The 23,630-nt window shown below is 39.9% G+C and overlaps 1 protein-coding gene across 2 annotated transcripts in view; it reads right to left on the reverse strand.

Annotated features, from left to right (window-relative positions):
• The window catches only part of Zdhhc2 (zDHHC palmitoyltransferase 2), a 57,190-nt gene that overhangs the window by 21,444 nt on the left and 12,116 nt on the right, over nt 1-23,630 (reverse strand). Inside the window, exons 2-6 of one of the 2 annotated variants that reach the window (XM_087900742.1) lie at nt 13,750-13,776; nt 12,410-12,504; nt 5,615-5,735; nt 3,139-3,208; nt 2,410-2,442 (exon numbers count right to left, since the gene is read on the reverse strand). In XM_087900742.1, the coding sequence (XP_087756868.1) occupies nt 2,410-2,442; nt 3,139-3,208; nt 5,615-5,735; nt 12,410-12,504; nt 13,750-13,776 (346 nt within the window). Of the gene's footprint in view, nt 1-2,409; nt 2,443-3,138; nt 3,209-5,614; nt 5,736-12,409; nt 12,505-13,749; nt 13,777-23,630 lie in introns of those variants that run through there. The other variant, XM_087900743.1, reaches the window with a different exon arrangement.

Here is a 23,630-nt window from a genome sequence, read left to right on the forward strand (position 1 = left end):
CGATCTGAGTTCTCAAAGCAGACTCTGAGACAAGCACAGCTTTGGTAGCGGTAGGTAGGTTTGCGTGCTTGTTTTTACACAACGAAGGTAAAAAGAGCTGGAGATGTAGCAAGAGAGAGAGAAATGGAATTATTAGTCAGTCTCTCCCTGGCTGAAAGGATCTTGGGTGGTAAAGTCCTGGTCCTTCTGGACCGACAGTGTTGTGAGCTGAGCAAACTTGTTCAGGTAAATGGAAGTCCTGATGAGGAAGTAAGGAAGCACACACAGGTTCCTAAGACTGAGGGATGTTATCAAACAGAGAAGCTGCTCACTACCAGAAAACTTAAATGGCGCTGTGTGTGGGGAGCACTGGGGGAATGGGACAAGGGGGGGGAGTGAAAATTAGGAAGACTTATAGTTGAGGATATTGGTTTGGTGGGAAAAGAATGGGGAACAAAAGAACAAATGTGTAACATGAAAAGGCTGGGCCTGCTTGTTTGTGTTTTTGTCCTGCCCAGCTCCCCCAGCTGTTTAGCCCCAATGAAAATCAATCACACAGAGGACTCTGTAAGTTATAATGCTGATTGGTCCATTAGGTCAGGCTTCTTACTGGCTAACTCTCACATCTTGATTAACCCATTTTTCTGATCTATGTTAGCCATGTGGCTCAGCACCTTTTACAGTGGGGCAGCTCACATCCTGCTGCTTTGGTGATCTGGGCAGGAGTGGGAGGAATCAACTTCCTCCTCCCCAGAATTCTCCTGCTCTCTTTGCATCATTTCCATGTCCTGTCTGGCCTTCACCTCCTGCCTGGCCAATCAGCGTTTTATTTAAAACATGATTGACAGAATATAGACAATTCTCCCACACCACAAATGCAAGTGTAAATTAATACAAAATGGGTCATTCATACCGATGTTTAAAAGACCACCATTATGATAGGAGTTGGTTACTCTTAACATTTTCAAAAAATTGCTGAAGAAAAGGGAGAGGGATAATGGTAAGAGATGAGAAGGTATAAATCCTAAGTCTTCCTCTATACTCCCTGCTCCTAGGAAAATCATTTCCAATGCATACAGAAAAAAAAAAGTATAGTGTAAACTTGTGAGCACTCCTATTTCTTCTGAGTGTCATCCCTGGAAGAAGTAAAGCTTGTGCAGTAAATATGATTAAAGCTTGAATTCAGCCATAGCAACCTCAACATGATTAACATGTATACAGAAATGGTAACAAGAGTAGAGAAATCGAGTTTCATTTGTGGGTCTTTCAGACAGCCTTCTATAAAGTCACTTACATTAATGATTTAAAAATAGTAAAAAAAAAATTGAGTGAGTTCTAAGTAGAAAATCTTGTTTAAACATATCTGTTTATTTGTGTGCTTACGATTCTACCCCTCAATGTCGTTTCATTTAAAATAAATTGTTAAAAGTTTAAAGGGAACACTCCTGCATTGCTGGTAGGAATGCAACTTGGTACAGCCCCTTTAGATGTCAGTGTGGTGATTTCTCAGAAAATTAGGAAACAACCTTCCTCAAGATCCAGTAATACCACTTCTAGATATATATCCCAATGATGCTCAATCGTGCCACAAGGACATGCTCTCAACTATGTTCATATCGTCATTGTTTGTCATAACCAGAACCTGGAAACAACTTAAATGCCCCATTCCAAAGAATAAGTAAGGAAAATGTGGTACATTTACACAATGAAGTACTATACAGCAGGAAAAAAAAAACAACATCTTGAATTTTGCAGAAAAAATGGATGGAGCTAGAAAACATTTTGAATGAGGTAACCAGACACAGAAGGACAATTATCACATGTACTCACTCATAGGTGGTTTTTAAACATAAAGCAAAGAAAACCAGCCCACAAATCACAATCCCAGAGAACCTAGACAACAATGAGGACCCTAAGAGAGACATACATGGATCTAATCTACATGGGAAGTAGAAATAGACAAGATCTCCTGAGTGAATCGGGAGCATGGGGGCCTTGGGAGAGGGTAGAAGGGGAGGGGAGAGGCGGGGAAAAAGGTAGAGCTCAATAAAAATCAATTTTAAAAAGTTTACCATAAACATTTATTGAGGAATTATTAATTAATGTAATATATAATTAATGTATAAATATTTACATTTCTGGAAAGCATTTTAGTGCATCTATGTTTATATATGTGCATAAAAGAATACTCTTTGTATAGGGAAAACATGTAAAATTAACTTTCAGGTTATTAATGCACTCGTTTTAAAATTAGTTAATGGAAACGCTGCCAAATGAAGGCTCCTTGAAGTTCAGTAAAGACTAGAACTAAACCCGGAAGCGTCTCTAGGACTAGGTGACTGATCAATGTAAAGATTTGGAAAAAGTGATTCAGTTTATGCTAAGTTAACGTTAATAATTGATTCAAACTTGCTTCAAGTTCATACTCACCATGGGCAATGATGATCCATCTTCAAAATACATCTAAAAATATCCAAAAAATAAAACACGACACCTTATGATGTTCATTATAAAAAGAAAATCAAAAACATTTCTAACAGTTGTGATATGCAAAATATTACAAAATTACTTATTTAAAAATAAAAACCAGTAAGAGCAGACATTCTCATCTAAAACAGATACTATAGCTGATTCTAGTTGTATCAGAATAATAAAATACCAAAATGTACATTCCTTAAGATACAACTTCTTTTTAAAGACTGTTATTGGTCCAAGACTACTTTGCATTAAAATGTGGAAAATATTCACAGATTTACACAAACTTTATATAAATTTGCTCCTTAGTATCAATCTTTAGGACAAGTCTTTCTGTGTCTGTCACATATTAAGTAGACAACAACATCTAAGTCTGAGAAGTCAATCAAGGTGTCTTTCTAAAGACGGAAAACACCCACAGAAGTAACATTTGCTAAAGTTGAACTTGCCATGTAAGACTTGCTAAAAATGTGCCTGTTACGTCACCGTGAGCCCGGGGGAAACGGCATTAAGTACAGCCATAAGCTACACTGCAGTTAATGCAAGAACTAATTCCACTCGTGTATCAAAACAGTGCCCTAAACAGTATGCACATGGGCTGTATGACAATCGGGAAAGCAGTAACACAACACTGAAAACACAACCCCAAGCGTGTAGACGTTTGAGAAGCAAAGGTTTCCTTACTTATCACAGACGGAACAGTGATGGCAGCGGTCGGGTTTTATAAGTTGGCATCTGTCACAATATCGGATTGCTAGGAACAAAAAGTTCACTTAGTCTTAACCTTAACAAGTCACTGAAAATACAGCTAAATGACTTTTTATCTTCACTCAGGATTTAAACTCTGAAAAGGACACTAAATTTAAATTTGACTTAAGAAATGATATTCAACTCAGTTTAACGACAGAGAATGAAAACACTTGCCTAGAGACAGGCTTCCCTGGAGAGATTGTCCAAGAACAAAAGACCTCTTGGACCTCCTGGAAAATCTCTCTAGGAGTTCGTTCTCTGTCATCAGTAGTTGCGGTATGGCTCTCAAGGGGAAGGTGTGATCATTTCTACTGGTCAACAGAAAGTCTTCCTCAGCTAAGTCAATTTATTCCTGTGCATAACTGAGCAGGAACACAGCACAAAGATGTCGTCTAGAATGTGCAATCACACCCTAGAGGTTCCATAAATTAGAAAAGGGCTCACATCTCTGTTGATTCTGATACAAGGTTAGAAGCAAGTACTGTAAGAAGCATTTCAATACAGGATTTTGGTTCTTGCACGTAACGATGACACCTTTTCTTCAATAGTCCAGAGAGCACAATCTATCTGGAAGGCTGAATTTGAGATGCTATTTCTCTACACACACCTCACAGGATGCACTAGATTGTAGGAAACAGTGACAACTGTGTTAGACGTAGATTCAATTCGATTCTAATGTGAGCTCAAAGCAAATGCAAATTGCATAGGAATATTAATGAGGCATTTTATATTTCTTGTATGCTAAATCTTTGAAAGCATTTGTGTATCTTATATTTAAGAATTCTCACCTTGGTCTAGCCATGTTTTAAGTACTCAACAGACAAATGGGCTAATGGGCCATAATGGGTAAGCAGAAGTTTAAAGTCACAAAACATATCTGGGTTAAGTCTTGGCAGTAATTACCTGTACTTCATGTAGTTTTTTTTGTTGTTGTTTTGGGATTTTGTTGTTGTTGTTGGTGGTGGTGTGTTTTTTGTTTTGTTTTTTGTTTTTTTTTTTTTTTTGAGACAGGATTTCTCTATGTAACAGCTCTGACTTTCCTAGAACTCACTTTGTAGACCAGGCTAGCTTTGAACTCAAAGATCTGCCTGCCTCTGACTCCAGAGAGCTGGAATTAAAGGCGTGAGTCACCATATCCTAGCTGTGTGTTGGTTTTTTAAGACAGTGACTTAATTAGATGTTAAATTACTTTAAAATGTAAGTGAAGTAGGCTTCCTATTAATTTAAGTTATTTATATAACAGTTTCCATAGAACCAAACTTGACTGGCAAAGAAAAAAATAAGTCGATGAAATGATTCCTAATGATATTCTGCTCTACTCAGATTGGTGCCTAGTTCAGTCATCATCAGAGAGGTTTCCTCCAGCAACTGATGGGAGCAGATAGAGATCCACAGCCAAACCTTAGGCAAAGAGAGAGCCCAGGTTGGAGGTCTCAACATCAGTCCCTCCCTTCAGAGTTTGGGGAACTCTTTGAAGACAGGGATTATGAATTGTGGAAGTCAGAGGGGTTGGGAATGCTGAGTGAGAACAGCTGGGTAATCAACTACGCAAGGCTCCTGGGGCCTCACAGAGACCAAAGCAGCAATCCAGAGCTTTCATGGGTCTGTGATAGGTCCTATGTATGTATGTATGTATGTATATATAATGGCTATAGGTTTGGGGGAACTCCTGACAGTGGGAGTGGGGGTGTCTTTGACTCTTTTGTATGTTCTTGGGAACATTTTTCTCCTCTGGGCTGCCTTGCCCACTCTTGGTATAAGGGCATGTGCCTGATCTCATTGTATTTTGTTGTGCAGTGTTCTGTTGACGTCACTGGGAGGTCTGCTCTTTTCTGGGGGAAGCGGGTGGAGGAGTTGATCTAGAGGAGAGGGGAGGGGGGAACTGGGAAGAACAGATGGAGGGGAAGCTACGGTCAGGGGTATATTGTATGAGAGACGAGTAAATAACATCAAATAACATCTAAAATAAAAAAGATAGCAGTACCTTAATTATGTTTTACATAATTCACACAATTACTACTTTAGTCTTATTTTTTTAAAAAAATGCTCGCAAAATTATTAGCTTTACATCCATTGTAGACACTGCTTCCTTAAATACAAATAGGAAGGTTTATAATTAAAACTTTAAAAGCAAAATTTTTCTACTACAGATAAAGACTGGAGCGGTCCTTACATCATCACCAAGTCACGACAAAGTAGGAGGGATGGAATTAGAGTCAGTTCTGAGCTCTCGCTGCCGCAGTGTGACTCACGTTTCTGTTCTGTTTTATGGAACTGAATAGGAAGACTTAATAGCAACCCAGGAAAGAGCACAGCACACTCCAACGAGCACTTGACGGCTTATGAATATAAGCATGCTTTCCAACAGCCATTACTCATTTGCGGGCTTTTCTGGATTACCAGTACTTACCTCCGGACATGGTCCGGGTATAGATGGGAAGGTCTTTGGCTGCTCGCCTCAGAACTTCCTGATGGGCTTCTCCTCTTGGCTCTCTCTCCAGCAGTTCTTTCTCTGCATAAGAGAGATGGAACTGAGGAATAAATTTAAATTTTAATCAGTATTTTCCAAAGGAATGACAACCCGTTTGTCTGCTCTATTACACTCAAAGGTAGTTATAAAATATTAATGATATATAGTATATTCAGAGAAGCTGATAGAGTTCCCAATCTGGGCATGTCTCTTAACCTCTCAAATAACTACTTTATGAATATTGAAAAAGAATATGATGATAATAATAGTAATTATACCTATTTCCATAAATGTTTTTAAGCTTAAATGGAACAGAATGTAGGAAATAGTTTATAAAATGAATAATTCTGTCAAAATATTAGTTATGTAATTGATAAGATGGCACAGTAAAAATGCAAGGCTTAGCAGATGAATTTTTCACTTGGATATAATCAGGAACAGAAGTAGAAGAAAAACAATTAGATATACATTCTCATTTTTGAACTTAAGTGTAACTGTCACACAGGATCCCATTTGGTACTCAAATATCTAAGTATTCATTTGTTGCTTATATTGACATTTTGACTCAACCAATTGACCATATTTATTTGAGAAAAACAAAAATTTGTTTAGGCTCCTACAAGATAATCACACATACATACAAAAGTCCCAAAGTTGGTACTGTATGAATTCCTATAAATAGGTCCAGAAGGTGTGTGCCAGATCAGCCACAGTGCTCAGTCCAACACCTATCAAAGGGTAGTGGGTAAATGAATCAGGACAGGACACATCTAAACCCATTCCTGGTGCTTCACCATGAGCTATAATGACTGAACAATAAAGGACCTTATCTCAGTATCTTGCTGAAAAGAGCAACCACAAATTATCTTACAGAACACATTCTCTACAAAGTTTCACAATCAAGAAGCTAAGGAGCCTCTATCTTACCAATAAGGGCAGTCATATGTGTTAAAATTATAAAGAAGGGAATAATTAAAACAAAACACAGAACAGTTGTTTCTTCTTGGGGAGGGTAGGGGCATGCAACTGTGAACTGTATAGCAGGTGGGAAACTTAAGACTATTCTATGTATCGGCTGAATGTTTGGGCATTTTCATTTGATTATTCTTTAAATTGTACATTATATACTTTATTTGCCAGGACCAGGGATTGAACCTAGGCCAGCATATATGAAAGGGAAGTTCGCTGCAATTTTGAGCTGTATTCCAGGAGGAGCTGCTAATGAAGCTCTCACAGAATAGAGATTTTTAAAAGAAAATCAACCTGGGGCTGGGCATGGCTCCGCATGTAATCTTAACACTCAAGAGGCTGAGGCAGGAGGATTGTGAGTTCAAGACCAGCCTTGGCTACCCAGAGAGTTTCTGTCTCTAAAAAAGAAATTAAGGTGACACAAATGTCATTTATGTCATGACAGATTATTCAATAAAAATTTGCTCATGACACTGGGCCTAAGTCTTTGCCCTCCCAGAAATAAACTAAAACCACAACAAAACAAAACTTCAGCTTTCAAGTGTAGATAACTTTTACGTTGGCATAATATTCTTGTGTGCATGATATTCTGCTTGCCTTGATCCTAAAACTGCAGGTCCATTAATGTAAAAGCCACTCCTGGCTTCCTACTTAGATGCTTCATATTCACACTCAGGGCCTCGTGCTTACATCCCAAGCAAGCATCCTCATCGGAGCCATTTCCCTAGCTCCTCTTATTACCATTCCTGAAACTGACTTAAAACCAGGTGCTGTAAATTTTCAGTGAATTGGCTTAGTAAACGACTTTTAAGAACTGTCACATGCATTGATATCTTCAACATTTTATGACTTTTCACCGAGTTTCCGGGTCTTTTTCACCTTATGGGTAACTTCTAGGGTGTGTTAGGCATGGAAGACCCTCGCATGTTTAATGCTTAAATTAATAAATTAAATCAGAACACCCTGGACCAGCTCCAAGAAATCAAATGCATAATCTTACTCACATAATATAGAGGTCAAAAATAGATTTCTACCTCTTCCAGAACATTATGGTAGGCAAAGTCCTGCCAGTCCACAGATTAGAAGATGCTAACTGTACGTATCTGAAGGTACTGAGCAATTTGGAAAGCAGAGCCGCTAACTCCTGATCTATTCTCCAACCTCCAGATGTCACAGTTCTTCATAATCCTGGTTTTGCTTCTGTTAGACTAATTTTATCTTATTTTTAAAGAATATAGTACATTTCCTTAACAAATTGAGAAAATACTGTAAAGTTTCTAACGTTTCTATATAGCCCATCACCGTTTCCCATATTAATATCTTACAATAGCACGGCACTTTAGGCACTTTAATAAAAGTAATATTGACACACTATTAACTGAAGTGCCTAGCATAAAGTTCAGCATAGATATTCAGATTTTCTGTTTTGGAATATCTTTTCCTACTCTGGTATTTCTACTCCATACATCTGCATAATATGGGATTATGGAAATCCCAAAGTATTTTCAATCGCCATATGCCCTCAGGTTCATTTTAGCCTTGGGAGTGTCTCAGATTTTCCTTCATCGTTCATGTTTTCCTTTTCTTGTTCCTTCTTATTCCCACGTAGCTGTGAGTAGTACTGGTGTTGTATAGAGGGCCATTTAATTGCAACGTTTCTGATATTTGTCTCCTGATAAGACTGAGGGTTATGGATCGTTAGGCGGAAAACTGACATTGCCATCGATGGACCTATCAAGCTGGCCCCAATCACATAGTTAAGGGAGGATATAAATTTGTGTTTGTTTGTTTAAGATTTACTTTGTATGGATGGGAGTTTCCGCTGCAGGCATGCACATGCAGCACGTGTCTGTCTGGTGCTCCCAGAGGTTGGAGAATGGCACCATGGTCCCTGGGCAGAAAGAGGAATATAAGGCAGGAGGGGACAGGGGCTCAGTGCAGTCTGACACAGTCTGAGGATGCTGTCTGAGGATGGGATCGCCCCTTTGATCTGAGCACTGGTAGAGGTAAGAACTCTAGTGGCTGGTCGCTCTACTTCTCTGATCTCTCAGCTTTCACCCCCTAATATCTGACTCCTGGTTTTTATTATTAAGATCAACTAGAATTCAAGCTACAGTTGTGCAGACAGGAGTGATATGGCTGGGTGGAGTAAAAGAAATATAAGTGGGAGGAGACAAGAGCTCATTGCAGTCTGAGGCAGTCTGAGGAGTAGTCTGAACAAGCAGTCTGAGAAGGCAGTCTGAGCAGCAGTCAGTCTGAGGACACAGGCTGAGTATGCAATCTGGAGTTGAGTCTGAGTATTCATAGAGACAGGATTGCCCCTTCAGTAGGAAGATTCAGTAGAGGTCAAAGGTCTCTCTAGTGACTGGCCGCTCTGCTTCTCTGATCTTCAGCATTAACGATTCTATCTGACTCTGGGTTTTTATTACTAATATCAATTAGAATTTGTGTAACACATGCACACACACACACACACACCCCCCAGTTTGTCCACTAAGTTGCTAACAGAGTTTTCATAATAACAAAAATGCCAAGAGTCTAATACAACTAGTAGTATTGAAAATTACTTCAGTCCCTTCTGGGTAGCAATTTGGTAAGCAACTGAAATTTTCTTGATCTAGTAATTCTACATCAAAGAATTTTTTATTAAGGAATAATTTAAAATATAGGTAAAGTTTACATACATACTCGCTAATATCAGTACCATATATAATATGATTATATATGATTGGGGTCAGCCATAGAATTTAAATTTAAAATCGGGGTATCTTTACAACAGTCATTACATAATTCAAGGAGAATATTACGCTGCTGTGAAAATTAGCAATATGAGCTGGAGGGATGGCTCAGTGGTTAAGAGCACTTTCTGCTCTTTCGGAGGACCCAAGTTCAATTCTTAGCACCCATGCCAACTGGCTCAGAAGCACCTCTAACTCCAGTTCCTGACACCCTCTTCTGGTCTCTGAGGGTAACTGCACACACATGTGCGCGCACACACACACACATACACCCACAAATATGGTTTTGTGTAAAACAATTGCCCAGCAAAGTCCCATCCAGTTTTAAATTCACTGTGGTTCATTTCTACACTTGTCCTAAGAGGTTTGCTGCTTTATATGGTGTAGTTAGAGAAACCCTTCACGTGATACTGCAAATATGTAAATGAGAGATTATACCGTCTTGACTCAGAGTGGCAGCAGGAGAGGGCATGCGCTCACACTGAAGGCATCTGCTAAAGTTATAGCCTGAAGCTAAGTTACTAACTGTATCTGGGATCGAGGAGGAAGAAGAGTCAAGGATAACTCTAAAGCTTTTGGTCTGGAGAATGGAAGATGTAACTGCCATTTGTGAGATGGGACCGCTTTAAAAATATGATTAGAAAAGTGAGTAGGAGATCCAAATGTTTTCACATATGCTGAATTTGAAATTTTTGTCAGATGTCAGAGGGATAGTTTTAGATGTGTCTGGAGTTCTGGAGAGAGGTCTGGGCTAGTGTATTAATGAGAGTTATACCAATGGCAGACTATATGAAATTATAAAATTAAACAGGATCGCCAACGCAGATATAAAGAAAAAGAGGTCCAGAAACTAAACTGAGAATTTCAAGAGAGATAACTGTTGCTGGTACAAATACAAACAATAATTTTTTAACAAGAAAATGGAAATAATAGTATAGAAAAATATACTGAAATGGTACATTCAGGAAGCTGCATGAGTTAAGAGTTACAAGAACATAACACAGGAAGTCAGAGACCCAGACAAGGATTATTGTTGCCAGTCAAGGGAGACCAGACTTCACCATGTGGGAGAATATACAGTCACAGAACAGACATGTGCAGTGGATTAAATGTTAAATTTCTCTTTAGATGGAACACTCTAGCTTCAAGGTGGAAGATAAACTTTTGCAGGGCTCTGGGAAGGGGGCATCAGTAAGACTTAAAACCATGAAGATGTATAGCATGTCTGATGATGGAGATGACTGAGATGGTAAGAGGGAAAGATAAAGAAAGAAAAGTAGGTAGGGAGGAATTGAGGACACATACACACACACACACACACACACACACAGAGAGAGAGAGAGAGAGAGAGAGAGAGAGAGGCAAAGACAGAGAGACAAAGAGACAGACACAGAGAGAGGCAGAGACAGAGAGACAGAGACACACACAGAGGCAGAGACAGACAGACAGACAGAGAGACATGCAGAGATAGAAAGAGTGAATAAGAGATAGACAGAGTGGGAGACAGAGACAGAGACATAGACAGACAGACCCCAGGCTTCAGGCCTGCACGACGCTTACATTTAAGAAACAGACATGCTACGGTTTAGGGAATGACAAAGTAGTGATCTCTGTATATGAAGTGTCACTGGCCTGCCCAAAGTGGAATGTCTGACCGAGCGACGCATCCATTAAGCTCTCAGAAGAAATCAGAGCTGGGAAAAGATGAGAGAGTTATCAACGGAGAGGTGGTTGGTATCCACCTGAGTGGATGACATCACTCACTCGACTGATAGAAGTCAGCATTTTTTTTCAGACCTACACAAAGGCCAAGACATGTGAGAGAGATTATGAGCAAGAAGTGAACACTCTATGAGGGAGGAAAAATACATAGAAAAGGAGAAAGAAGTAGAAAGACAAAGAAAGATGGTCCACGAAGCACTGTAGTCTACACATACCATTATTTCTGCGCAAACACCTTTTCTGGGCCGACAGTATGGTTATTGGCCTCTATGGTCACAGGTTCAAGTCAAACTGATTGCTTTAGGGAACAATTTACAGTGCTGTGGTTTGTTTTTATCTTGGCCTACTAAAAATATGCTATGAACAACAATGTTTATTGAAATTCAGCAAACATATACTGCAGCAAATGCCAAGAGCAAAGGCCGCGGAAGATACCATGCCTTTGCTCTTACCCAAACGAGAGACCCAGAAACGAGCAACATGATATATTCAAAAATGCACTTTTAATTTAGTCATATGCTACTACTTAAAAGCCTCTGTATTAAAGATTGCTAGTGGTCCCCCAATAACCACTCCTCTCTTCAGCGGCTGACGTGATTGTTGAGAATAACATTCCCAGACATCCATGTGAGGTGTGCCATAATGAAGCCATCTAAATGCAAGTGGAAATGGAATCAATAACTTGAAGAAAATGTCACCGAGGGAGAGGGCACCTCTGTCCTACTGTCTATGGCCTGCTGGCTATAATGTATTCTCAATGTCTGGAATTAGAGCTACATCTTCAGCCAAGTAGTGGTCCATGGAATCAAAACAGACAGAGCAATAAGAAAGAGGGAGTCTGTGTGTGTAAAAGTTGTGGACTAGCTATAGATCTCTTGAACACAGAGAAAATGAGTTAAGTAGTTTATTGTTGCTATTCCTGGTGATTGCCAGACAACTAATATGTATTTAGTATAATAATTAGTATGGAATGACAATAAATTGTCTATCATCTATGTATGTATGTGTATATATATATATATATATCATCTATCTCTTATTGATCTATCTGGATACACAACTCTAAAGTGTGTATAAAAGAAAAGAATGCATAAAAAATTTGATAGAATAACTCAACCATATGTAAAAGTAAGTACTTAGTGAAAATCCCAAGTGTTTATTAACATATACAGATTTTTTTTAAAATCCAAAAATATGACCATATTCAATAGTTTGTAACAACTAATGAAAAGAAGGCAATTCATTTTCAGAAGTCAGCATTAATGATTGCTTTCTTCAAGATAACTTTGCTATTGCTTTAACTTACTTCTTTTGAAGGATTCATGGGCAGTGTAAAAATGGTTTTCCAGTATGACCAGACAAACATTGCAAAGAGTAGATGATAAACCATGAGGCTCACAACTGAAAGGAGAGAAACAGAATCATCACTGTAATGTGCGAAATTTTACTCAGATCATGGTATTCACAAAATATTCAAACTAACAATGATATACTATAAACAGTATTTATATCATATTCAAATAAGTGCAACTCTTTGAATAAATCACCTGAAGTCAAGATATTTTAACATCTCTAAATGTATCATTACCTCTATATCCACTGACTAGAACCTCCATAGGCCCATCTTTTTGCAAATTGGCTAATCAGATTTTTTTCTAAGCTGTAAAAGTGGGGCAGTTATGTAAGAGTAAACCCAATATTAACCAAATGTTCAGACTTCCAGGCTTTATGAACTTTGCTTACGGAGAGGCAGAGAAAGCAGCTCCCATCTGAGAAGCCGCTTGCCTGTTTGCTTAGCTCTGGTTGACACTGGTGGCTCTCCTGGTTATAATGACAATGTGTAAACAGGGACCATCTGGAGGAAGTGATTTCTGCCTGTGGGGGTTCTAATGCCTGATTTAGTACACAGGACAACTGTTAGGAAAAGCATCCTGAGTATATTTGTTTAATAATATAAACACACTCTGTATGTTCTTTTAAAGGCTTGAAGTACTAATACAAATTGAAAATCATAATTTCATCCTACTGGAAACAATTCCATCTGAATAATACATCAGCATAGTTCTGAAGTAAACAATTGCAGGAAAATGTGTCAAGTCAGAATATAGACATGTCTGAGGGCTGAGGTTGCATAGCAGAGGTAGACCTCTTTTCCGGATGACACCAGGCCTCTACTCCCAACAAAAACTAAACAAATAAATAAGCAGAATATGACGTGTTTTATGTTTTATTTTCGCTAGAAATTTTCATTTTTTCCTAAAGAATTGTGATATGTATACCTGTGGATTCATTTACAATCTGGATTATCTAAAATGGAACTTAAATCAGCATAACACAAGCAGAGGCAAGATTTCATAAACTCTGCAGGTAGATAGCTTAGTTATGAAGTAGTTCAAGCTGGGACAGGAGATTGTTCATATCCTTGGATCTGGGAGCATTAAGGATCTTCAAAACAATTATGGCCATTACACAGTATTTGTGACAGAATTTAGTTTGGGAAATTAAAAAAAAATGCTATGCCATTAACTATCATATTACTATATTGTCAAGGAGTAGTTTTTTAAGCCCAACCAAATATAATAGATACAATTTGTTTTTTCAAACTATTCTTAAGATATTATTTCTGCAACCATCACAATATTTTACCTTGTTCACCAATGTTCTCCATGGACACTAGAAAAAAAGAAAAGAAAAAAAGGTCATAGGTTATGCGAAACTCATCCAAACCGAGGGCCCTGAAGACAAAACAGACATTAAAATAGATTGATGACTTGGCTTCCCTTCATACCAACATTCTTTAAATATTTGTTTAACTTTATGTAGAGTAGAGGTGAGCGCTGTGGACAGAGGGTAGAGAGGTGGGGCTGGGAGCTATAGTCAGTCATGCTTCAACAGTGCACCTCAAGTAGCAAAGCTGTGCTCCTCAAGTGTGACCCTTGTGGGCCTCCGTAGATTGGCTTATTGACCTTCAACTATAGAGTTCAGATCAAAAATTGTGTTCTCCAGGCCCATTACGTTTCCTGAGGTATTTATTGGTCTTTATGACTGAGCCACCGGTCTAGCCAATTCTCTTCAAAGAACCAAATGTCTGTGAATGGAGCCCATATGCTCCACATTCTAACAGCTCCTGGCTCTCATTGCTCCATATGCAATATTGAGAGGCCCAGGCAAGGCTTGGACAACCACTAGCCCTCAGGGGCTTCCTCTGAAGATAGCAGCTGGGTGAGGACGAGCCACTGACAATCTGAAACAGGCTGGAACAGGAACTGCATTCAGTAATCCACACAATCTCTTTACCCCTGGATGAAAATCCATGTGATTTTCCTGGGTTAGTAATAATGTCTTCTGGAGCTTGGGTATTTCTCAGCTGCACCAAGAGAAGGATGTATTTTTTCTTATTCTTTCCCCCCCCCCAACTCAGTTTTCCTTACTCCAGAATGAAATGTCACTGCCTTAAAACATGCTGCAATTTTGGGATCATGTGACAGAGTTTTAGGGGTATCTGATCTGACCCACCACTTTCCCAAGTATTTTTAGAACCGCAGAGCCCACGGCTTTAGGGAGCAGCCTGCCACTTACTGAATGGTTCTAAGAATTTAAAAACTCATGCACGTAGTGTGCTGAATTGTGTTCCTGCATGGCTTTGAACTGTGGCATCTAGATTTCTGATAAGTAAAATAATAAATAAAAAACAAAATGATAAGACCTCACATATCTAACATTGCACTTTTTCAAATATTTCTCTCGGGTCAAACGTACTATATCTAACCACCTACTTTGGAGATTCAGTGAGGAAATGGACTTCACCAAGAATTGTGGAGTTTCTAATTAAAGTCTAAGTTGTTGGCAAGCTAGTAAGACTTTTTTGTAAGCTATTTGCAAGCCAAATATCATGTGCCTGTCTGGCTCATACTGGAGATGAGAAAACACAGCTCAGTCATGAAAGTGCTTGCTTTAGAAGCATGGGCCCTTGAGTTCAATACCCAGCATTCACATTCAAAAAAGAAAAAAAATCCAGGATGAGCTTGTAAATTCAGCCCTGGGAGGCCGAGACAGGTTTGGAAACTTAAGATAGACAGCTCATAAAGAATAACACGGGAAGTTATCCTCTGGCCTCTCGACACATCCATGCACGCATGTGCACATGCACCTGCACACACATGAATGAACACCTATCCACACATACAACACCATTTACGCAATAACAACACACACCACGCACACACACACATATGCCACATACACAAATACATATCCCACACAATACACGCACACATGCGTGGAAACAAGTTTCCTAGGTTCTCGAACCTGCCAATTAAGTTTGCTTACAGATGAGAGTCTAGTCAGCTGTTGATCTTCTCAGACTGCCTGAGGAGCTTCTCTGACAGCATAGGAAAGATTCAAGGTCAGATTGTTCTTTGTGTCTGCTCAGCACAGGAAGCCACACATTTTCCTTAGGCTCCTACTGATTGTAACCCTTTCCTGTTCTCTCTTGGAACTAGACCAAGGCCACACAAAAGCGATTCGGATCCACCCGTGGGTCTACCTCTGAGTGACCTTAATGACCATTTCAGAGGTACTGGGGCCATAAAGAGTTCTACTTGCTAGCACGGGACTCCTGCACTCAGATTGGGAAATGGTAAAACAAAGAGACATTCAGCAAAATCAGCACAGCTTGGGTGAGCCGATAATCGCTCTGTCCTGGAACAGAAGTCTATTAAATGGATAATCTAATATCACTAATTACATTATTTGTTAGCTTCTCAGATAGAGTTTTAGGGATATCTTCTTAAAAGCTATTTTTCGCCATCCATGACTTGTATTTCACAAAAAGTGTACTTCAAAACCTACAAATACTCTTTTGTAATCAAACAAGTTATATGTAGAGCCACACTTAGAGCAGATTTGCTAGCGTTTATACAATGAGATGTAATAGCCCCCAAAGGCCGTTTTCAATTACATTAATATTATAGCGCTATCACATTTCTTACAGCCATGAATATTTTTAAATTTAATCAATATCAAAGGCCAAAGGAAAGACTATTATCTTAAAACTGGGTCTCAGCTCTAGGGAGGCTGAGGCAGGAGGCTAGGCAGTTCAAGGCTAGTCTGGGCGGCATAGTGAAACCTTGTCTGAGAGGCAGCTCACTGCTACATAGGGCAGGTGACTAGCGTGTACAGGACTTGGTTCGATCTCCGGCACCCAAAACGAGGAAACAAAACAGAAATGTGGTAATACTAGTTTCCCTTATTATAGGTGAGGATTAGTATTGCTTTAAAAATATAAGCATGGATTTCCTTTATCTATTTGTAGGGAATTGTGACTTTCTTATGGTCAATGACCTATTTATCTTTTGTTTATTGAGACCTCTCGTATGCTCCGAAAAGTGATCCCATATGTGTCTAAGATATTACAAGCAAAGCTGTGAATAACCAGCTTCAAAGGGAAAACACCACTAATTAAACACCAGCACCCAGACTAGGGACATAACAAACTCACACCACTGGTTAAACACCAGTACCCAACCTAGGGACATAACTTACCCACACATATCAGGAACACACTGATTTATTTTTATGAAAGAAATGAATGCCTTTTCCAGCATATTTTCCCAATTATTACATTAGTGCCTCATCTTGAAAATTTTGGTTTAATGTCAGAGCTATCAAATTTTAAAATGTCTTTTCTCACTGTGTAAGGATATGTAAAATATGTTATTTTCAACCATAGCTACTTTTAATAGTTATTTAAGAAAAGCCACTCTTTGACTTTGGATACTTTTCTAATAATATTTATTATGCAACTCAAATATATGAGAAATACAAATTAATTTTTGAAAATATAAGTAGTAATTGAGTATAATTTGATTACTTATATCAACAAAAGAATTAAGCAGTATGCCTGGAGAGATGGCATAGAAGTTAAGAACACATAGAAGTTAAGGACATAGTTGGGCTGTGCTTTGTAACATTAATAATGTAATTAAATACTATTGCATTAAAACTCAAAAGCCATATTATAACCAAATAGTTATCTCTGGAAGATGTATTATAAGTATGCTCAATACAACTATTTAATTCATTAAAGTTTTTATTTTACTTTTTCTTGTGTGTGTGTATGCATGCGTGTGTGTGTGTGTGTGTGTGTGTGTATGCAGAACTGTGGAGGCCAGACGATACTGACACAATGAAATCAATAACAACAAAATGGTACTGATCCTTAACACAGGTAATGAGACAAAACCACACTTTAGTCTTGATGGGGCACTTAGCATGACACTTGTGAGGATGCTTTTCTTGAAAGTGAGAAGGTTTATTTTGGATCTAACACTTTAACCTAATGAACACAAACTCATTTTGCTTTTAATGTGAAACAAAGACAACTATACCTACATTCTCCTCATATAAGACAAATATAATTTGTTTGGGGGGAGGGATAACAGCACTTCTATTATTACAATAAAATGTTTTCTATTTATACTTCTGGGAACAATCAAGACATATGCAATAGCAACCACTGCGGGCTACATTCGAAGTGCATTTGTCTAACTTTATCTGAACTAAGTGGAACTTCTTCCTGCTCCATGTCCTGCAATAATCTGTCTTTCTCTAGAGACTTCCACTCTTCTGTTATGCCTCCAAGACTTAAAACCCTTCCCTGGCTAATTGTGTTACAGGAATCACAGCCCTTTATTGGCATGGATGGGATGCAGGAAGAGAAACAGAGAGAAAACAACACATTATCACCATAGTAACTAAACTGTTCCTGTGTACTGAGAGCGAAACCAAGTGCTCCATGGCACCTTAGACCCCATTAGACTGCAAGGCTAGGAGTTCGGGGTCCAGGTCGAGTTTCTCATTACCCCACTACTTACGTTTCCTTCCTGTCTCTAGCTGTCATTATGATGTCATTTTTTTGTTTGTTTCTTCAGTGTTTTACAAGAAAACCGATTTTTAGCAATTATCCAAACCATCCCCCCAGGATTAGATGAAATTGAAAAGAAAATGTATCACATCACACTCCACCTTGGGCAACAACACAGAACAAGCTAAGCTGGGATAGGATGGGCTTTTCTGAGAATGTCCCACTGTGCTGCCCCGTTATGTCCCACCCTCTCACTCGTTTCCCGGAATAGCTGAAGTCACAGGACGATGCCAACATGTCCAGCATGATGAGGTGTCCCATATTTCTTACCCTAGCCCTCCTTTCCTTATCTGCAACAATCACACTCCATTCCTTTATCAGAGATGTCCTCACAAGGTAGCAAACAATGGGGTCCTTAAACAAAGGAGGCAAGAAAATCAAAAGTAACATTTGGACAAGGTTGGTGGCCACTAAAGCTTCTCTCTTTGGGATACAATGGCCGCCATCTCTCTATGTCTTCACAATGTCTTCCCTCTGTTACACTCTGCTTTCAAATTTCCTCTCTCTCTCTCTCTCTCTCTCTCTCTCTCTCTCTCTCTCTCTCTCTCTCTCGTTTTCTTTTTGCTTGTCTGTTTTTCAAGACAGAACTTTCCTATGTAGCCCTGGCTGTCCTGGAACTCACTCTGTAGACCAGGCTGGCCTCAAGCACTCAGAGAATCTGTCTGCCTCTGCCTCCTAAGTGCTGGGATTAAAGGCATGTGCAACTACTGCTGGGCACGAATTTCTTCTCTTATATGGACACCACACATAATGGTTTAGACCCTACTCCAGTGACCTCATTTTAGCTTAATTTAATCTCTTTAAAGACGATATCTCCAGGCTCGAGAAATACCACAGTGTTTTTGTTAAAAGCACCAGCCGCTCTTCCAGAGGTCCTTAGTTCAATTCCCCAAAACAGCATGGTGGCTCCCAACCATCTATAGTGAGATCTGATGCTGTCTTCTGGCATCCTTCAAACATGAGACAGAGCAACTATAGACACAAAATAAATAAACAAATCTTGAAGAAAAAAAAAAAAAGACCGTATCTCCGAATACAGTCGCATTTTGATGCCCTCAAGTTTGAAATGCTAACCTGAGACTCTTGAATGGAAACATTATAGCTTATAATATCCTCCAAAATCTGAGGTTGGTTTGAGCAGAACAAAGGCTGGATGGAGGCAAGATGGAATCTCAGTTAGTGAGAGAGGGCCGGATAAGGAACATTCGCTGAATGCTTACTATATGCAGAAATTCTGTGCTGAAATCTTTAAATGCTCAGCTCACTAAGGTGGGTCACATTATAGTTTCAAAATCTGAGCCTCTCTCCCAGAGATAGGATAACTCTTAATGTTATTCAAATTATAAAATAAGGAACTGAGATCTAACTATGGGCCCATCTGACATCTCCCAAAAAATCTCTCAAGAATGCCCCGTGGCCTCCCAGGACCTGTGACATCTGTTGCCTCCTAGCCATGCACCCTGCTAGGCTTCCCAGTCCTGGGTAGATCCCTTCTTTGATTGTTTCCAACTTCAGTGACCTTTGTTCAACTAGTCTGCCAACGTTTGATACCCACACTGCTGTGGGTACTTCTGAAGGAGGCATGGGAAGGCAAAGTGTTAAAAAAAAATCCTCTACCACCCCTCCTCTTACAGCCTACTTAAACTACCTAGGAACAGACACTATGAACTTTGGCCCCAGTTAAAATACTCCAGTGGCCATATTTAAGAACAAAGCTTGAGTTTACGCTTCCCAGTTTCTCACTTCAAAACTGAATAAGCTATTTTGTTAAGGAAAGCTGATTTGATCAGTGGTGACAAAAAACAAAAAACAAAAAACAGGGGTGTCCTACCAATGCCGAGGAAGAGTAATGTCACCTGGGACAGTTTAAGGGTTCATCCTTGCTTGGATAGCTGCTAATAAGGGGTACAGAGCGGGAGGCCACCCTGACTTAGAATTCCCAGTTCTTACATTTGGGAAAATATTAAAACCTATAACTGTTTCTTCCCTGCCTCAAAGACAGGAAAACTTCTCCCCATTTTATCAGAGCAGTGACTCAGTTTGAGATCTGCCTCCTTTAAACATTTTAATGGCACAATCAGCAGTGTTAAATACAAGCGCCATAACAGACAGCAGATTTCTGGAGCCTCGGCATCCAGTGTGCCTGAAGAGCTTCACCCCTGCCCAGTGCAGTCCGGTATTCCTCTCTTCTACCAGGTTCTGGAAACTACTAAACATTCTGCTCTCCATTTCTCTGCTTGACTATATTGCATCCCTAGAATCAGTGGAATAAATATTGGTCCTTTTGTGACTGGCTGATCTCTCTCAGTGTAATGTTCTCCAGGTCACCCCTGCAATGTTCTCCAGGTCACATAACAGATTTACCATGCGGGCTTCAGCAATTTGATAGTCATTTGATCGCTCTAAATATCTGCCTAGCTCCATTCTACAGATGGTATTAAGATCGAAATTAACGCTAAAAACTCATTTCTTGATTGTACTTAAATTATTGAGCATGGTTATGACTTTTCGTTTCTCTGTTCTGAGAGGAAAGCAAAGACTGTCTTATGGCTCACTGCCACTTTTTGATTAGCAAAAGACAAAGATGAATCCCAATTACTGGCTAATGAGCAGTGGAGATAAATGGGAAAATCTGGTTGCTTGCCTAGTCCCTTGATGTCAGTATTCTCAGTCTACTCAGTGGAATCCAGTAATCTGTACCTTAGAACAGACAAGATTAGGGGCCGGCAAAATGGTTTAGTACACGAAAGCACTTGCATCAGGAGCTAAACATTTAAGTTTGATCCCTTGGACCCACATCATGGAAGGGCACTCTCCAAAGTTGACCTGTGAGCTACACCCACACACTATGATGCATGCACATACATGTGTGTGCACACCCAACCCATTGAGTAAATAATGTAATACATACAAAAACAGGATTCCCAGTGTCAGCAAGCTGTGCAGACTTCGGTGAGACTGCAACTTATTCATCCTGCATACCCTGATGGGGCTCTCCATTTTCGACACACGGCTACAACTCAACTCCAGGTTCAAACAATCATGGAATCTTTTCAGTTCCAACCCTCTTCCTTCTCAATTTCAAATGTTTTCCCTTAAGCAAAAACCAGCAAGGCCGTGAGATATTTCTTTGAACCATGGACTGCGGGGGATTCTGGAGTCTCTCCAGGTCTAGCTAGTTCCCAGGTGATGAGCTGTCCACTGTCAAAGGAGGTCAGGAGGAATCCATAGCCTAGGACATTTCCTTTACTGGAACCTACATTTATAACTAGAAGGACCATGCTGCTGGCATTGTAACTTCTCATCATCTTCTTACCCGTGTTTACACGTACATGTCGTCTTGGCTACTTTTCTATTGCTGCCAGAAAATACCATGATCCAGGCAACTCATAGAAAAAAGAGTTTATAGGGGACTTACAGTTTCAGAGGGTGAGTCTGTGACCAACAGGGTGGGGAGCATGGCAGCAGGCCATCAGGCATGGGACTGAGCAGTAGCTGAGAGCTTAGATCTTGATACACATACACAAGGCAAAGAGACAAACTGGGAAAGGTTCTGGGCTTTGGAAACCTCAAAGCTGCCAGTGATGCACCTCCTCCAACAAAACTACACCCCCTCCCAAAAGGCCACACCCCCTCCAACGAATCCACACCCCCTCCAAAAGGCCACACTCTCTAATTCTCCTTAAACAGTTCTACCAACTGGGGACCAAGTAGTTAAACCTATGAGCCTGTGGGGTCCATTCTCATTTAAACCACCACACATTTATGTTGTTAACAAGCTACTGGTATTTTAATTACTTTATCATGTTTGAAAGATATATGAACAGGCAGAAACAAATTTTGTCATAAATTTTCTTAAAATCATCACATCAGTTTTTCATTATCTGCTATGGTGACAATTATCACAGAGGACAAAAGATTTTTATTCTTTCTCACTACCAAACATTAACGTTTTGTACATTAAGAGGAACAAACGATGCTTCTCTAAAGGAACACACAACTCCCTAAAACTATAATAAAAGCGGGACATTTATCTTATGACCAAAGAAAGCACACAACCTACTTTAAAATTACATCAATATTTCTAGGTCCGTAAAAGCTATCTGACACGAGGCGGCACTTCACAGCTCCCCAGAGAAAGGAAGTATGCAAGGCTAGAACACTAACTGCTGTGTTCACGGTTCTCACTGGAGCAGAATTTACAAGGCTGCACTTGAAGAGATACGGTGACATGTGAGCCAACACTGGCACCCTTAGTAACTGCCACAGTTATAGCGCTGGGTCACTGTGGTCACTGAGTCACAGCTTCTGCAGAACGTTGAGGGAATCGGGTTGAGGCCGAGCTTGGTCTTCAGTTCGGGATCACTAGGAATAGTGATTGTCTTTGGAAACCCCCGTCACATGGCCACAAAGTCCTTACACAACCCTTCTTTGGTGTGTGTGTGTGTGAGCTTGCATTATATGATCTTTCTTTTATTCTAGCTTTCACTACACAATGTCTGTCTCTTCTTAGTTACAGCAGATAGATCCCTTCCCCTACGAATCATTTCCCCACAGCATGGCACAATCTACCTGGCAGGGACGGCTGTAAACAACGAACATTCACTTGAAGCCAGAGCAGGTCTCGCATCATCCGGGCAACTCGCAGACGATGATCTGAATAGATTCCTTAATATAAATGGGGAGCTATGAAACTGCTTCGTTTCATTGCAGCCGGCAATATGTGAACTGAATCTTCTGCTGCTCATTGTGAGAGCTCATCTCACTTTTCCTGCTGGGATAGATAGATCTTCACTTTGGGTTTCTAGAACCATTCCCAGATCTTCCGTCTGCAAGCACTATAGAAAGTTTGTCGCTCATTCATGACTTCTGTTGAATCCTTGGACTGTGGATCAGGCCCTAGGTCATATCTGATGTCCACAGTATTAATTCAAAGCGCACCGATGCCCACATTTTTTTCTCCCAAACTCATGTTCACCCACGGTCACAGTAAGCCGGCAGCAATTAAGATTTCTGATCAAGCCTGGTGGCCAGCAGTCTCGTGAGGGCACACACCCAGTCATGAAGGCTTCCCCATAGTTGAGGTGTGTCTATTCACAGTTCCCTGCCCAAGAACCTGCTGCTGAACTATGAAGCGGCAAGAGAAGAAAATGCGGACACACTTCATGGATGCCCCTAGAGACTTTTACACTTGGACACCTATTATAAGCACCTCTGAAATAATTTTCCACTAAAATTACCTTCTTTGGAAAACCTGTACAATGACCCTCAAAAAAGCAGCAGAGAGTGACCATATTATTCAGGAATTCCATTCCTAGGTAGCTCGAAGGAGCTTAAACCAAGGATCCAAATAGGTGTTTGTACACACTGTTGAAGGCAGCATTACTCAAAATAGCTAAAACAGGAGGGAACAACTTAGCCTACTAACAAACAGAATGGGGTAATTACACATAATGGCATATTATCCAGTCTTTAAAAATGAAATTCTGCCACATGCTCCAATATGAACGAGCTTTGAAGACATCACACTGATGAAGTAAGCCAGGAACAGAAGGTCAAATAGCGCATGTTTCCCCTCAGAAGAAGCACCTAGAACAGTCAG

This window comes from Myodes glareolus, chromosome 23, assembly GCF_982192425.1.
Source record: "Myodes glareolus chromosome 23, mMyoGla1.1, whole genome shotgun sequence".
NCBI classification, from domain to species: domain Eukaryota; kingdom Metazoa; phylum Chordata; class Mammalia; order Rodentia; family Cricetidae; genus Myodes; species Myodes glareolus.